This window comes from Sorex fumeus, unplaced genomic scaffold (genome assembly GCF_029834395.1).
Source record: "Sorex fumeus unplaced genomic scaffold, SorFum_2.1 ptg000018l, whole genome shotgun sequence".
NCBI classification, from domain to species: domain Eukaryota; kingdom Metazoa; phylum Chordata; class Mammalia; order Eulipotyphla; family Soricidae; genus Sorex; species Sorex fumeus.
This window is the reverse complement of record NW_026606075.1, coordinates 6658724-6677240: the sequence shown is the minus strand read 5'-3', so window position 1 is coordinate 6677240 and position 18517 is coordinate 6658724. Positions and strand designations below refer to the sequence as shown.

Here is an 18517-nt window from a genome sequence, read left to right as displayed (position 1 = left end):
GAGCCAGAAATGAGTCCAGGTGGCTCAAAAACCAAAATTAAAAGATTGCATGCTCCAAAAGTTAGGTCAGTGGTTCAAGTAAGGTACTTGCCTGCTAAGCACGCAGCTGCAAGTTTAAACTCTGGTGTCTCTGCCACAAAGGAGAACCGAAGAGTCCCATTTTTTGGGTTCCCCACTGAGAAAAGGCTTGGAAGATGGCTGGGTGGTCTAGAAAGTGCCCAAAGTGTGAGGCTGAGTTTAATGTCCTGTGTTGTATATGAACCAAGGTGACCCTGACTGCCCCAGGGCCTGGGGTCAACAGAAAAGGGAAAAAAACAAAATTAAGACTGATTCTCATCTCATTTGAAGATGAGGGTTTGAGGCAAGAGGCAGTTGAAGCTACCAAGAAAGAAACTAAAAGCTATCTTTTTGTTTCTTTGATTTTGGGGGAGCACTCCCAGTGGTTTTCAGAGCCTAATCCTGAAGGACTTCGGACATCAAATCAGATCAGTCACATACAAAGCAAGGACCCAGCCAGCTACACTATCTCTCCAGTGCCCCAACAAAGCATCTTAACTAGATCCAAGCAGAGTTTGAAATCCAAATTCTGAGGATATGTCCGCAGGTCCTGAGAATCAGATATAGGCTTGCAATGTCACAGTGAAGACAAAGAAGTTTGGGTGCAAAAATAAGTATTTAAGTCAGAGACTAGCACCAGGAAATGTATCCTTGAGCCAGAGAGCAGAGAAGAAGGCATCATTCCTCAAGGACAATCAGTCCTCCAGGCTGCACACAAATGCAGTAGAGAGCCTTTCGCTGACAACCACCTTTCCTAAGGCCCTGGATGAGAATCAGAGAGAAGTACAGACTGAAATACTCTGGCCTTCATTCAGCTAAAGAAATTTGGGGACTGTCAAATACATTTGCTGAGCTTAAAACAGCTTGGAAACCAGAAAGCAAGATGATCATATCACTGTTAAGTGATTCTGAAGATTTTTCAGAAAATTTATGAACAGTTCTAGCCTATCCATTCATCCTTTCATTCATTCAGCAACCATTTATGACTTTTCCTGAACCATTTTTTACAATGCCAGTGAAATAGGTCAATTGTAAAAGGCTTGCCAAAGTCTCCTCTAGCGGTGCTGGTGAAGAGAACTTAGGCTCCAGTTAAATAACTGCAAATATTGAAATAGGTTTCAAATAATGATGGGCTCTACCAATAGCCAACCTGTGTGCTTAGCATACTGCATTGATCCTAAAATGACCAGCGACCTATTTGTCTATGATTTTTCAGATTTCTAAATCTCATTAGATTGGAAATAGTTTTCCACGTTGCATGTGTTCAGTCATGCTCAATACTAATTTAGAATCACTGGGATCTTGGAGCCTAGAAAGACTTTTATAATGATAGGAGACTAGTATATATGGGAAGGGAAACTTATTTGCATAAAACCTTAAATTTTGAGAAGTAGCAATCATTATTCACACTTGATTCATAAAAAAAGAAGAAAAGTTTAACAGTGAAAAAGATCCAAACAGTCCAACAAGTTCATTGAACAGGAAAAAAGTGGATAGAATTTTCAATGGTCTTAATAAATCAAAAGACACAAAGATAATAGAATTACCCAAGTGAAAAAAAAGAATTGAGAGAGAGTGTTCACCTCTGAGCAAATAATTACCTTTTTAGACACTTACCTTTGTGGACAATATTTGCCAATTTATAAACATTCCATACTGTAATTTAATGAAAACAAATAGGCTTATATGAAACAATTTCTATGATACTATATTTTTCATATACATTTTACCATACCAAGATTCCACAATTTAAGGAATTAATTCAAAATCCGTTATCACAGTTGTAGTTAGAATGCTTAGCTTATTGTAGAAGGAAATACATACTTTTTAAGAGTTTTCCATCAAAAAGAAAGTCCAAAAAAGTTTCAGATCTCAAATAATGAACTTTTATTTCTAAAATAAATGTCTGCTATGATACTTTAAGTAGCTATCTATGAATTAACAAAAAAACACATCACCCAAACTTCTATCACTGCAGCTTTGTTAATGCTGACAACATATTATTTACTCTTTGCCAATCTAGAATGGGCCAGTGTGTTGACGGCTATCACAAATAAAGACCACACTACATAATTCCTCAGGGTATCAAAGATGCATTGATCGTTCTTAGTTATGTGAAATAATCTTTTATTTCTAATCAATGGGGCCGGAGGAAAAAAAGGGGACATTGGCTCAATTTTCTTTATGAAGGAATTAGTCCTATTTTATCCCTCACAGCAATTCTCATTATCTGAAACATGCACAGAACTGCCTAAAATAATTGAGGATGTCTACATTATTGCATGATTTTGTGATGTCCCCGAGAAGAACGTGGCTAATTGGGGACAACTTTTGCCTATCCTGCAAGCAAATTAACTTAAACTTTCATATAAATGAAAGTGACAGAGCCCTCAACTTCTCTGTAAAGTGAAGCAAAACACCGAAGTATATAGTTCAACAACAACTACTCAGCAATTGCTAGTATTTATCATGTTATCACACACCAACATTAGACATTATCTCCATGATTATGCTTCCATTTACACAAGCTCCATAGCCCACTCAACTCTACCAGAGACCCAAAACAGCAATCAAAGTTTATAGAGAAATAGTTGCACTCTAAGATACAACTATCATGCTGTATACTTTCTTTCTCTGAAAAAAAAAGTTGATTCTAGCATTTTTAAAGAATGCTACATAATGTCACATTATCAAACTTCAAATTGTACCCTGCATCATTCAGTCCAAAGAGCTCATGCTCACTTTCTTGCTTTGAAAAGCAGTGAGAAACCAATGCATATTCCTTTTACAAGCCTAACTCTGTGATCCTTAATTTTTCTGTGGTTCTTGTCAGATTGGCAAGACATTTTTTATTGTATTCTTCCTTTAAGACCAAGTTTTGTTTTTAAAGTAATAAAAACACCTTCAAAACAGGAAAAATGAAAAATAGCACATTGAAAGACTTTCTGAAACTACAGACTTCTCTTCACGGGTCAGATGCTTAATACAATAAGATATATTTCACAAACAGACTTAATCTTACTAAATATATATATTTTTCTTTCAGTAAGGACTTACAAATGGTGTATTTTAGAAAATTTTATCCCAAAGGAATGGACATTTCTCTTACTATGTTTTAGAACCCTTTTATCATACTCTGATTCACTCACTTTTTTTTTCAAAAAGCAGCTTACTCTTTTATGAAAGCACTTTAAACAATTTAAAAGCAAAGCAAAACTTAGCATTCATAAATACTACAGGCTTTAGCTTAAACATAAAAAACTATGCTTCATTTTTATTCCTCACTTCTCATCTTAGACTACAGACTTTCTGATTCTAGCAAAATATAATTTTAGTAACTCATCAACAGAATACGTAAAATTGGCATATTTCTGATATGCACACAAATTGAGAGAGCATCTTTCCCAACTCTGCTGCAGAAAATGAAATGCATCTGGTATGACAATATGGCCCCTGCACGTGAATTAAAATCACTGGGAAGAAAGCATGTTTCTTCAGTTTATTCAAGCCAAACATTTTAAATAATGCACATGCCTCAATACTGAGGCACTAGCAAGTCTGTTAAAGTTGTTTTCAAAGGTACATTTGGCTAAATAAATGCCAAAATTAAAGCGGATGGGGGTAAGGGGTGGGGAGGGCATGAAAAGTATGACCTATTTTTCAGTCTTAATCACTCCACAACAGTAAATTCCAAGTTTCTCTTCCCCCAAGCGAAAGTCGATTTTATTTTTCTGCCTCAGCTTAATGTCTCCAGTCAGTTCAGAGTTTGTGCACATATGTTCTTGGGGCCTCTCATGCTGGGCTGGGGGGTAGAGAGGTGGAGAGTGTGTTGGAGAAGAAGCCTGATGCCAAAACTAAGCAAAGAACAAGAGGGGGGGGAAAGAGCAATTTGAACCATGTTTTTGCAATGAATTTCCTTTCTTCCTTGAAAGTTCTTCTTATCGAGGCAATCTGAACATTGCTATAATGCTTTTGTTGTCGAATCTTTGGTGTCTACCCATCTGTGCTTACGAGCTGTGAATAAAACTAAGGCCTGTGTGTGCTAAGAAGCTCTCCCCCCAAGCCGAATCCCCATCCTCTTTGAAGAAGAGAGACTAAGGAAAATCTCTGATATTTGCATTAATCTTGGCAAGTACTTTATAGCTAAATCTATTCCTGGAAGCTTGGTGAATTCTCTTCTAGTTTCAGGTCTCCACTCCAGTTCTGCCTCCCACAATTACAAAGGCTCTTGAGTTTGGCATAGAAATTTCAAGGACTAGGGTACTCTCTGCTGCACTGAGCAGAGGATGCTGCTGAGAGACATATTTGTGACTCAGGACAGAAAACTGTCCACATCTCAGGGAGCACATTTCTCTGAGCAGCAGCTGCAAGGAACCAGCAGTAGCACTTCTTCATTGGGACTGTGTCTGTCTTTGGACAAGCCCGTCAAGGGCTTGCTGAGCCTACATCCCACCTTCCACATGTTCTATAAAAGATATTTTAGCATTATTAGCATCCTGCACTTTCACTGAAATACTACTTATTTAAAATGAAAGGCTTATTAAGAAATATAAATGGTGTGATTAATAATGTCATTTGTAAGTGTGATATACTATACAACAATGCACCACAAAGAACAAAACATAAATCACTAATCCATAATAGAACTGATTCTAGCTATGGAGGAAAACCCCAAACCTCCAGAATATTTGTAAACTTGCAAGCATTGATCAGTAAAACTGAAGCCATCTCAGACACCCAATTTCTAAAAGCTGTCAAACGAACTAAAGCAATGAAAAAAACTTCTGGAGAATAAATTGAATGTACAACCTCTGTGTCACATTTATGAGCCTAGTGACCAGGGACAGGTAAAGTTACTTCTTTGAGCATCGATTTCTGATCCATAAATAACAAGAACTTCTGTAACCTATGACTACTATGATGAGGAAAATGATCTAAAGCTATAATGTAAATGTCCTTACCAGGATAAAGAGAGACAAAATGTTAGAATTTTCTGAAAAAAAATGTTACATATGCAAAATTTATAGTTACCTAGCACTATTTTAAAAAAATAAATGAGTGTCTAAAAACTTTTTGATAAAAGTGAGCCCAAAGATTAACTCAAAATTTCTACTTTACCTAAAGATCTTGATTCAGTCAGTGAACTGCAAAGTAGTTCTATAACCTAACATTCACAATAATACATCAACCTTCCAAAACATCAATATCTGATGCTTTTTTCTTGATAATAAAGTAAAAACAAATGAAAGTTACTCAACCCTAAAATATCTGTATGTTAAAATTATGCATACACTCAAAAATACTTTTAAGTATATGTCTATATTGATTAAAAATCCTCTTGAAATCACTTTTCAACCTTACTTTCAAACCAAAACCAGGAGTCTTATCTACTTAGACTTTCAAAATTTTATCTCAAACTACTGCTCCAAAAACAGCAAAACCTTTTGCTAACAATGCCAGGTGCTTCCTAATACAAGCAATTGTGCTTGTTCATAAGAAAAAGTAAAACACTCTGGTGTCCTGTTTTATTTTCTGAAAAACTGCTCTAATGAATTAGCTAATAAACTCTCAAATCTTCCACTGAAATGCCATTTATTCCCACATTTTAGTCTTTTAACTATGCCCTAACTTTTTTTGGAACTCCATGTCATTCATCTAATTGAGTCAAAATCATTTGTTTAAATACACTAGATTTATAGGACGAAAGGGCTGGGTTTCTTTTTTAGGTAGATGACAGAATGAAACTTTCCACAAAGTTTCTGAGAGTCACACAATGTGATCAGCATTCACAGAAGAACATCTCTAGTAAATGGAGGCGTCCCATCGCCTCTCCCAGCACACCTCACGGATTTTTAATGTAAAAAAAAAATCCAAAAGCACTGTTTTCAATAAAGGCACATGAAAACCTTGATTCTTTGTCTCGAAGTCAATAGAACGACATCAAGTCACCTTTTGAGATGCAACAGCATCAGATGGCAGCTAAAACCAGAACATTTCCCAGGCACTACCTGTTCGGCTTAAGGTGGATGAGACTGTCCACGTGTTGGGCCAGCCGCTGGCGGACCGCGGAGGGAAAGAGCACAGGGAAGGGGGCGCCGCCTGCACCAAGGGTTTCAGGGCCTGGGGTGAATCAGAAGTTTTGTTTCCAAGGCCGCCTTCCCTGCGTCGACACGCACAGTTGTCACTGTGTTTCGTTGTTGGGTTTCTTTGTCCCCTCGGGCAAACTGAGACTGAGCTGGGCAGCTCCAGCTCGGAGGCCGGCCCCAGAAGTTTCCACTTGCGGTCTTTGATTCATCTACTCATCATCTTAATACTCCCACTTCGGCCAGCGCCGAAGTGACCCAGACAGCTCCTGGCGGCCGGCGGGAACGAGCTGTCCAACAGCCCAAGACCGGGTGCGAGTCAGAACTCGGTCGGGACGGAGCAGCATGCCCGCCGCCCACTCCCTGCACCCACTCCCTGCCACCCCCTGGACCTCCAGGAGCTAGCGATCGCCTGCACTCACCTGACTGCTGCCTCGCTCCTCGCTCTGCTCCGGGGTGGGGGGCTCGGCGGGACTCGGCTCTGCGGGTGCAGGTGCAGGTGCAGGTGCAGGTGCAGGTGCGGGTGCGGGTGCAGGTGCGGGGGGCGGCGGCGGCGGCTGCAACAGCTGCTCCAGGCAGGCGGTGCCCGGCAGGGACGAGCTCTTCTGATGGCACAAGTGGCCCCCGAGCCCGCGCGGCCGGGCGCCCTCATCCCGGGCGCGGTCCCCCCGCGGGGGCGGCTGCGGGGAGGAGGACAGGGAGGACGAGGCGGACGACGAGGAGGGGGCCGAGTCGGGCGAGCGGCCGCCAGGAGGCGTCGCCCCGCCGGCCGCCGCGGGCCCCTTTCCCGCGGGGAGCAGATGCTCGCGGAGGCGCCGGCGCAGCGCCGACCCCTGCTCGGCCCGACCCGCGCCGCCCGCCTCCGGGGGCTCGGGCGCCGAGCAGCACAGGTTGGGCTGCGAGGAGGAGAAGACTCGGTCGAGCACTTGTCTCCGCTTGCGGAAGCCGCTCCACTTGCCGCCCGGCGGCGGCGGGGAGGGCGACGGGGTGGCCGCGGCGCGCGGCTCGGGGGTCCCCGCGCGCGCGCCGCCGCCGCCCCTGCCCTTGCCCACCCCGAGCTGCAGGTGCTTCCAGAGCCGGGCCTGGAGGGACGGGGACGGCGCGGCCGGCGGCTCGGGCGCGGCCGGCTCCATCCTCCAGCCCCGGCCCCTCCGCTCCGCTGCTCCGGCTCCCTCCGGGGCAGCGTCGGGCCGGCGGCGCCGGGCGCAGCAGCACCAGCCCCGAGCGCCCGGCGGCGGCTTCAGGCCAGCGCGGGGGCCGGGCGCCGCCGCCTCCGCTCCCTCCCGCACCCGCCGGGCCGGGCCGGCGGCGTCAGCCGAGCCCGGGGCCGCCGGGGAAGTTCCGAGCTCCGAGCCCCGCGGCTCCAGCCCCGGGGAGGCTCCCAGGCCGCGCCCCGGCCCCGGCCGCTCCCCCGCGACGCGCCCCGGCGCGCGCGCATCCGGCGGGGCAGCACCTGTCAGCGGCGGGCGCGCGCGGGACCCGCCGCCCGCCCGGGACGCCCGGCGCCGGGGGCGGCTGAGCGGGGCCCCGAGCCCGCGTCCTCCCCGGGGTCGGCCTTCAGGGCCCGCGCTCCGGGGGGCTCCGGGCCGGCCGCCGCGGGGTCCCTGGACGTGAGCGAGAGTGCAGACTCGGCGCCCCGGGCGGAGCGGGGCGCACCCACGCCCCGGGAGCCGCCGGGTTCTGGAGCTGAACGCGACGACTGCCCCCACCCCGGGGCGCGCCCGGCCCCAAACGGGAGTTTGGTTGCGTCGGGCTCGACTCGGTCCCCGATCCCGCCTCCCTCGTCTTTTATTTGCGAGCACTGAGAGTTTCTGGGACGGCGAGGGTCCATCCAGCACGTTCCCCAACCTGACCGTTCCCTTGACATTGCAGGGAACGGACCCGGGAAGAAGAGGCGGGGTGGGGCGGGGGCGGACTGCGCCCCGCTTCGGACCCCCCTGCCGAGGCAAGGACGCCTTGCCTTTGGGTCACTTCGTTGGCTTCGTTTCAAAGCGTGCGGGGAAAGGGTTGTGCGCTGGTTTTGGTTTGGTTTCGCCCAAAGTCTACTTTGAGCTCATTGAAAGACAGGGGATACCGTGCTTCCCTCTTCACCCCTCTTCTCCCCCGCACCCCTGAACAATGGAACGCCTGGCAAGACTTAGCCGAGGTATATAAAACCAGTCTTCTTAGCGTTGTGCCCTCAAGGTGTCAACCAGCAACCTCTTTGACACCTTCTACTTGTTAATAGCCTTAGTTGCAAAAACTCTGATAACTATTGGGCACTTACTATGTCCTAAACTCTGGGGATGAAGGCTGGGTTGGAGGAGGGAGGGAGGGAGGGAGGAAAGAAGGGAGGGCGGGAGCGAGAGAGGGAGAGACAGACAGACAGACAGACAGACAGACAGGCAGGCAGGCAGACAGACAGGCAGACAGACAGACAGACAGACAGGCAGACAGACAGACAGACAGACAGACAGACAGACAGACTCCGAACCCTGATGGAGCCCGGATTCCAGAGGGGGGCAGTCAAGCAAGAAAGAGAACTTCAAGTAGTGGAAGTCCCAGAGAAACAGTCAAACGGTGGGTCGGGGGCTGAGGGAAGTAGAAATCGCTGCAGGACACCGAATTAAGTTTGAATTTCAAATAAGGGACAACTTTTATTTTTTAGTATATGTACATTAGAAGAGTGCATGAGACAGACTAAAATACTATTTGTTGTTTAGCTGAAATTCTCATTTCACTGGGTGTTTGGTATTTTTAGTCACTAAAGCTGGCAGCTCCATAAAGAGGATTTTACTTTTTAAAAAAAAAAATTATGTATACAGAGAGTGTCTCTGAGAAGCTAAAATTTGAGTTGAGACTTAATGATGACCAAGACCCAGACGTGAAAAGATCTTATTAAAGCATGGCAGGCAAGGGCAGATGCAAAGGCAAGGAGCAATTGCATGCCCAGGAAGGGGAAGAGCACTCCGAATAGAGAAGAACAAGGTGGGTAAGACAGACAGGATAGAAATGGTCAGGTCCGTGCTGGATCGATATCACATGCAGCTGACAGGGGTTGGATTCCCAGCATCCCATATGGTATCCTGAGTACCGCCAGGAGTAATTCCTGAGTGCAAAGCCAGGAATAATCCCTGTGCATCACTGGGTGTGACCCAAAAAGAAAAAAAAAAAAAGAAGAAATGCTCAGGTCCTGAAGGGTTGGATGGGTGGTGACCAAAATGAAGCCCTGAGGTTCTTGGAAGTGAAAATGGAGAGCCAGAGGGGGCTTAAAGCTACGCCAGATAATCTCATCCCATAAAATGCTTATTACATCTAAGCAAAAATACTTAAAAAATTATAACATGAAGGGAAAGTGAACCATACGAATAAATCCCCCAGGGAATGCAGAGGACTAAAGAATATCTCTGGCGTAAGCAATCAAGGCAGATTTCTTGCTGATGGCATCATACGAGCTAAGGTCCCCTGCAAAGTAACAGAGCATACCAAGTAAAAATTCCAGTTTTGAAGGGAAAGCAAAACCCAGAGCAGCAAGACTTCAGTAAAAGTTACTTCTCTTTATTATAATTTACTCACCAACTTGAATAGTGATAGAGCCTCTTTTACTTGAATAAGAAATTAATGTATGCATTCCACAGAAATACACAGAAATTTGAAGCAGTGGTAGGGTAAAACTTGAGCTAGCATTCAAAGGAAGTGGGGGAGAGCGGTGGGAACCAAATACTGAATCTGAGGGAGGCTTTTTCCAAGAACGGGGGGGTCATGAAGCACAAAGAGGATTAATGAATGTTTTAGTGGCAGAAATATGATTAGTTGGGAAAAATGGCACAGAAGACAAAGTAGCTGAAACAGAGAGCATGAGAGGAGTGAAAGGAGAAAATTGTAGGAATAGCTCAAGAACTTTGGATGTGGGTGGGATATGGAGCCACTGGGGGAACTTTGCACAATTTCTTTATAATTCAACTTGCATTATAAAAGACTCTCCAGCTTCTGTTGACATTAAAGTGCAAGAAGGGAATGGGTGGGGGTAGACCTATCACTATAATGCAAGAAGGATCCACAAGTAAGGACTGTAAAGTGACAGAGAAGAGGAAAGGGTGGTTTTATTCTAGATACAGCATGTTTAAGAAAAAAAACTGACGGAATGAGCCATAATTTGGACATGGGATACTCAAACATTCTGTTACTTTACTTCCATCATCACCATCTGTAATGCTTATTGCAACCCCGTTTAATAGATGGAGAAACCAAAGCTGAGGTACCTTCAGTGGCATTGCAAAGTCATTCACTGAGCAATGAACAGATCCCAGGACTCGAAAGTCATGTGACTTCTTTATTGGGCAATGCTGCACATAAATAAATTAAATAAATAATTAAAAGGGGCCTCAAAAGCTGTTTTGATCCATGCCCTTGCCTTGGGTGAGCAACATGATGGACTTAGACAGGACCATCCATTGGATGAGATCAAAAACATAAATACAAGCACAAAGACAAGCATTTCTTAAGCTAATTGAGTTAAAGGCCCACTAAACGGCACTTAAGGAGCCTTCTTGTCAGAGGAGCCCTGGATGCTGTCCCAGATGCCAACTATGGGCCAGCTGCCTATAAGCCTCATTTTCTCTCAGTCTTTGAAATGGGGATGATAATAGCTGTGGGCCATCAGGCTACCTCATGACAGCTAAACGTCAAGGGGAGAAGGAATTTTGATGAGTAAAAACTGTGCACCAGAGAAATATTCTCATCCCTTTGAGGCCAAAGATAAGAAAACTTACGTGACTAACTCGTTTGAAGACCAAAACCAAGAAAACCTACCAGACTGACTTGTTTCAATGCCCCTAGGAAAATCTTGTCCCTGTGGAGAGAAACATTCTGAACCTTTCCAAACCTGGTCAGTGCAACTCCAGCTATAGAAATAGCTGTTGATTCTATAGTGAACTCTGAAGAGTAAATGTCTATGCTGAGATAAATTGGGGTTTTTTTGTCTTAAAAGTTTCTTCAACAGTTCAGAAATGCAATTTAATGTTTCCATAAACTTCAGAGGAGCTGTTTATTCCTGTTTTCTTTGAAACAAACCACTTCCTATTTTTTCTTAACCAAAACATAGAAAATTTTAGAGACCCAGACTAAGATTCTTTGAAATCTTTATGTTCAGGCAGCATAGAAGTGTCCGTGAGCCTTGAGTCAGAGAGAAATGAGGTTTGCACCTCTATTTAAATTAAAAATTATTTTAATTAATGGTCCATATGGAAGAAAAGGAGAGCAAGGATTAATTGGAGATCTAGTGGAATAAAAAATTTCTTATGCCCATTCCTCAATTCTTTGTTGCCTGAGAGCAGAAAATAGGTATCTACATTGTACCCCACTGTTCTATGACAAAAGGCGGCTGAAGGATTTTTTCATTTGTAAAATGAGGGAATAGAACTTGTTTCCCTCTAAGATCCCATTCAGCTTAAAATGATGTTAGTTCTTGAAACAATTCTCCAATGTGAGATATAATCCTCATTGCTGGTCTGTTTTCCTCCCTTAAGTGGTACATACAAAAGCAAGCACCATTGATGAGCACGTGATCAACTCCTCCGGACAGGCAACATGTTGCAGGAGCTGTTAGCATCCTGCTCATATCCCTTCGGCTTCAATACTTCTTTGCAAGTATCTACATCTGAGCCCAAAGAAGTGGAAGAAGTAAGAGACAGGAAAACTATGTGATTCCCAGGATAATCTCATAATATCATAATATTAATCCCTTATAAGAAAGCCAATGAACTAGAGAACTCAATGTTATCTGTGAAGTTTCATCTTCTCTGTACTATAATAGCATATTGTTGACTGGCTAGAAGACAGGATTCTCAGGGAAGATGTATTTAGGACCATGCTTATGCAATAATTGGCACATCCACACTGAAGAGAAGAAATATATCTCCCCCAAATAGGCCCATTGACAGCACAGTAATAAAGCCAGAGGAACTGAATCAGTTCTTAAAACGTAACAGAACCTGAACATTTCCTAGTTTTCAGTAATTTTTGTTTTATTGCGTGTCCAATCCTCTTATTCACACATTATTTTTCACTGAGTGAGAGAAAATGGTTACTTGAGAAATATACATTATTGATTTCAAACAAGTACTTATAATTCTGTCTTTCTGGAAAACCCTAATTTTTATCTATTGATTTTGTTTTGTAGATTCACCTGAATAGTCAGGAAACTCTCACATATTTTATTTAGGTTTTCATTTTTTTTCAAATTCCAACCAGAAGCTAACTACAATTGAAACTGATAAACACTAATTTTTACTCTAAAGGAGTACGATCCTAATCTTTAATTGCCTAAAACCATTCATGTTAGAATGAGTTGGAAATAAATCCTGTGGCTCTTTATTCTGAGAGGAACTTTTCACTGAATCCCACAAGAGAAATAAGAACATAGAAGGAATAATGGAGTGCATAAATGTGTATAAACATCCGTGGGAAAATAAAGTGAAGAAAAATGTCTTTTATGAAGCGAATTACATTCAAGGAAACCATATTGGTTAAAATAGGTCTCAAGTCTTGACTTGTAGCCTATAAACCTTTCTCTCGGTTCTTTATCTTCACTTCTACCGCCAAAGAGCATTAATTTCTAATTCTTCCATATTGGATCTTGAAACACTGGTAAAGGGACTGGTGCAGTATCTCTGCTGCTATAAAATAATGTCAATACTGTTGTAAACGATGATACCTCAATTAAAAAAGGAAAAGAAAACAAAGAAATTCTACCATTTGGGTTAAGAAGGAAATAAGGTATGAAAGACTTGGCCCAGATATCACATAAAGTACTAGGGAGACCAATGAATAAAAGTGTTAGATGCAGCAACTTCTAGGACATCGTAAGTTTAAGTCATTCCTACACCCCAGTGTTTATGGATCTATTTTTCATTCAATTCTACAGTTCCCCAGGTTTATGTAATACCAATATTACCACTCCAAGGCCAAGAATTATCTCCCTCATGCTATGCCGGAGTACATAGTATTATTTCAAGCAGCACAGTAGCACCAGGCAACCCTACACTTTCCTCCTCAACATTGGGTTAAGAAACAAATTTAAGACAAATAAACCTCAGAAGAGAGCAACATGCTGCAGAGATGCCGCCTCACCCTGCGCCAGGCTGACTTCATCCGGGGAACCTCAAAGGGAGACACGTTAAGTTCTTTCACCTGCCCCCACAGAACCCAAGCAGTCGGCAAACTCCAAAACCCAATCGCCACCATGCTAAGGCCAATCTTCACAGGCTCAAGATGAGCCTCCCACGAATGAGAATAAATCCGCTGAAAAATCCAGGTATGTGGGTGTTGTGACTGAAACCTTCAGGTTCCCACGGAGCCACAGAGCTGAGTTAGGAGTAGGCCCCTTCCCCCAACTCTCTGGGCTTCTGCCTGCTTGGCAGTCACCCCCATGAACCATCTCTGGGCACCACATAAGCACATTAATGGCCATGATCCAGAGACTCATAAATAAATCTTGGAAGAGAGCAACACATTACAGAGATCCCTGGGACCCCCAAATCACTATCCAGTGTAAAATTTAACTCCAGCTCTATCACTCTATTTAAAATTTCAGAATTCCTGAAGTGCACAGCCACTTCTGTGGCTGCAAAACATCTCATACTTTATACCACTGATATATCAAGAGTAGCACACCACATTTAATAGGGGAGTAAAGTAGAAGGCAACTGATCAATCTTGATTAAAAAATTATATGCATAATACATATTAGTAAAATAAAGTATGTATATACATATATATATTAGCACACAAGACTCAATCTGTAACAACATGTTAGTGATCTCTTATACAGGGGTTTAATGACTCCAAGGTGACATACAATGATTTTCACACACTTTCCTCTGCGAAAAACATTTTGGTCATTTTTGTGGATTATTCATAACTTTTTTTTTGCTCGAGCAAATTCATAACAAGCAATGCAAAATAAATTATTTAACATCTGCCTTTGGGGCAAGCTTGGGTGGTGGTGGAAAAATTCGAAATAATAGTGGTGGGATTGGTGTAATAATTCATAATAAATTATTGTGAGCAACTTTATTTAAAAAATTTTTAATTTAAATCATAAAGATTACTCCAATATTTACCATGTAACTCAACCTCTGAATAGTCATGAGAATGAATGTATGACAAGAGGTTTGAGACCTATAGGACCAGTTTTACATTGTAAATAGCATTGTGTTGTGATAAGTATATGTCAATTTTTAATGATATGCAGAAATAAGTATCTTGTTTATGTTTTCTGCAGTTAATCTGGTTTTCCTTTAGAGTAAACTCACTTTTACAGAGATCAGTGGAAGGAGGAAAAATATATATAGTGCAATTTAATTTTAATTTTAATTTTTTTTTTGGTTTACTTTTTGGGTCACACCTGGCGATGCACAGGGATTACTTCTGACTCTGCACTCAGGAATTACCCCTGGCGGTGCTCAGTGGACCATATAGGATGCTGGGTATCGAACCCAGGTTGGCCACGTGCAAGGCAAATGCCCTACCTGCTGTGCTATTGCTCCAGCCCCTAATTTTAATTTTTTAAATTGAATCAATGTGAGATAAACAATTAAAAAGCTGTTCATGATCGGGCTTCAGTCATATCATAGGCTACCACCCATTCTTCCACCAGTGTACATTTACCACCAGCAATGTCCCCAGTATCCCTCCTGTTTCCCCTGCCACACACACACACATACACATACACACACACATACACACACACACCACCATCACCACCACCACTACCACCACCACCACCACCACCCATCCAGCCTGACTTTATGGCAGATCCAGTGCAATTTTAATAATCAATAATACTTAAGAATTTATACAGACCCATTAGGAAATCCTATCTTCTTCAGACCTTCTTCTTTCTAGGAAAGTATCTGGTTGGATGGTGAAAAGACATGACTTTTACATCTTCATGAAAGCAGAAGAATCAGAGCCTAAGCACAATGTCATTTTCTGCGTCTGATCTAGGGGAGATGGGCCCTGTCCACTGGTTTGCTTGCCATAGACAAGTTACCATAAAAAAAAAAGCAAGTCACCATAGCCTGTGGTCTCTCCCATTGTAATCAGAGCCCAGAGAAGATGCCAGAGGATTCAAACTCCCCATAACTCTCTCTGTCTGAGACCCTTGACATATGCCATTTCCTTTAACCAGATATGGATATCATACCTCTGCTACAAGGTCCCGTGGTTCACTGATTCGCAGCCTAAGAAGAGATATCTGCTCAGAAAAGATAAGAGTGGTTGACTCTGCAACCACAAAGCATCTCTAGGTTTTGAGTGATGTTACTGCATCCAAATTAGTTGCAACGACTTTGTGCTCTGGGGAGTAATGGCCACTCTTGTCTTCTTTCTCACTTTTATCTAATCATATCTCCATCTCTATGACTAGCTCCAGGTGCCCTGTCTTTACTCCATGCCCTAAGTCTATCCATTGAATATTTTATCAGTCAGTGTCACAACAGGAAATAGCATATTCAAAGAAGAAAATGTTAATATCAATTTAAAATTTTGAACTATTTCCATAGACATAGCAAGGTTCAGAATGTGTCCAAGACCTGAGACTCCTTCAGGGCTACAAAGTCAAAGTTGATTTCCCCGCAAAACTATCCTATCAGCTCCCTGTTTCTCTCACAATGGGCACCTGAACTTTCCAAAGATTGAGCTACATGAGAGCACATCAAAACAACTGCAGAGCAGATATGAGTTTCTAGATGCCTTTCTATTAAGCCAGACAATAAGGTAAAGTTATAATACAATACCACTATTTTGATCCAAATTTTTGTTTTAGAAAATATATGTGTTTCCATTTAATTATTATTATTTTTAAATTCATGGTGTCAGGGACTGGACCCAGGGTCTCACACATACAAGGCAAAAGCCATACCTACTGAGCTCCATCTCAAGGACAAATAAATGCTACTCTGTTAATATTTAAAATCTTTGTTACTGATATTATAACTGAATTAATTTTTTCCTGTTCTTGGTATTAATTTCCAATATAGTGTCAAAAGCTACAACACAAAGTAAGAAAAGTTCTTTTGAATTTTCAAAAATTTTTCAGTGTCAAAGAATCACTGAAGCCAAAATGTCTGAGAACCACAGGTGCAGAGAAGTCACAAGGGATATTAACAGCAGGATGCTCTCGGGGCTCCCAGGCCTAGGGTAGGCGGGACAGGTGGTCACCAGCATGTAAGTGCTGGGGTTGGGGGTGGAGTCAGGACTTGGGGAGAGAGAACCATCTGCCAGGACTGACAGTACTGTGACAGGGACGCTTCCCCTTGACAGAATCAACGTAATACCAGTAAACAAGAGAGCTGTCAGACTGGCCCCACCTTCTCCAAGAGTATCATGGAAAAAGTGGGGAGCAAATTGTTCAGGAGCAGATGAAAGATGATCTACAAACGCCTGTTTTCAGCTAGTCAGACCCTTTTTCATAATCAGAGCTGCCTTCTCCAACCTTCTGATTCAGGAAACACAGTTTGGGGTTTTTTTCCTCAATCATTCAAGAAAACTTTATGAACCAATTTCTCTAGCATTCATTGTTGACATATTAAAGGAGGAATAAAAGATGTACAGTTCTGCTTGTACAAGTAAAATACGCACAGTGGTGTAAGCTCACAATAATAAAGTAAATGAAATAAAATTCTGTCTGATGTTTTTTTATTGCTATGAGATCCCACGTTGCAGACCTGTAAATGAAAACTACCTTTGTCCTTCTCTATTTCTCATAAAAAAAGTTTCCTCTAGCTTTTCAGATAGACTAGGATGATGGTCTCCTTCAGAAAAGCAAGAGAGGAGAAGAAATTTTACATTTTGAAACCATTACCAACTTGGAACTTCAGGATTTGTTCTTTAAGTCCCCCTTAACTTTTACATAAAATCATGTTATTTGTTTCATCTCAGTTTAAAATATTTATGGTCACGGTCCTCTCGTTGTTCATCAATTTGCTTGAGTGGGCCCAGTAATGTCTCCATTGTGCGACTTGTTTTTACTGTGTTTGGCATATCGAATAGGTCATGGGTAGCTTGCCAGGCTTCGCCGTGCCAGCGAGATACTCTCGGTAGCTTGTCAGGCTCTCCTAGAGGGGCAGAGGAATCGAACCCGGCTCAGCCAGCCGGCCGCACACAAGGCAAACGCCCTACCTGCTGTGCTATCGCTCCAGCCCTAAATATTTATGGGTAATGAAAAAATATGCAGTTGACCTTGATTTCTAAAGCCAAGAAGAGCCCAGTTTAAATCTTGCAGCGATTCCTAATGGGGAACTGTGGATATTAGCTTATTTGGGAAGGGGAAGAGAAAGGGGGGGGGGGATATTTGCTAATGAAGTGAAGCTAGAGAGCATAAGACATGAAGATCATTATGGATGGTCTGGTAGGATTTAAATTTAATGATAAGTGCCTCCAGAATAATGAAGCAGAGGGCAATTCATACAGACATGCGGAGGCAATGGAAGCAGAGAGGAAGAGAATAGTGATGGGGGCCAAAGTCACGGAATTCCTGCAGTCACTTGAAGCTAGAAAGAATGGTTTCTCCCAAAGGGTCTCAAGAGAAAGTATAGCCTTGCTAGTGTTCTGATTTCAGATTTCTGAAAGTATATATTTGTTGTTTAAAGCCACCTCGTTTATGGTAGTTTGTTACAGTACCTGTAGAAAACTATATACAAAATAATGCCTACAACAACCATATCGGTACAGGTCCTCTATATGTAAATATCTCTTTCCAAATAAAAGTATGACTTGGCAACTTCACTTTTGACCTTCCCAAACTACTCCTGCCCATGAAACAGGAATTCAGTAATAGACACTTGATTTAGGATTTTATTGAAGCAAGGATAGAAATAACAATGACTTGTGAAAACAAAAAATAATATATATATATAGAAAAGGGAAATGTTTTCAATGCCCTTCAACACAGGAGTGATTGTATAAATTATAATTTATCCATGTCATGACATTCAATACAGCAAACAATAAGGAAGGGATAGATCAATGTTTATGTAAGACAAGTCACCAAGACATTGCCAAGTCAAAAAAATGCAAGTTGAAATTTGGCATTTCTGTCATGATAGCATATTTATATTTATAAATAAATCCATAAATAAAAATAATTAGGGGCTGGAGCGATAGCACAGTGGATAGGGCGTTTGCCTTACACGTGGCCGACCTGGATTCAATTCCCAGCACCCCATATGGTCCCCTGAGCACTGCCAGAAATAATTTCTGAGTGCATGAGCCAGGAGTAACCCCTGTGCATCGCCATGTGTGACCCAAAAAGCAAAAGAATAAAAAAAAAGAAGTTCATTAAAGTATCAAATCATATTTAAATTTATATTCACTGTGAAATAATAGTTTGATAA

The 18517-nt window shown here is 42.6% G+C and overlaps 1 protein-coding gene across 1 annotated transcript in view; it reads right to left on the bottom strand.

Moving 5' to 3' along the window:
* The window catches only part of MCTP1 (multiple C2 and transmembrane domain containing 1), a 653067-nt gene extending 645761 nt beyond the window's left edge, over nucleotides 1–7306 (bottom strand). Inside the window, exon 1 of the mRNA XM_056112545.1 lies at nucleotides 6563–7306. Coding sequence (XP_055968520.1) covers nucleotides 6563–7273 — 711 coding nt within the window. The 5' untranslated portion in view covers nucleotides 7274–7306. The remainder of the gene's footprint in view (nucleotides 1–6562) is intronic.
* Nucleotides 7307–18517: the final 11211 nt, after the last annotated feature.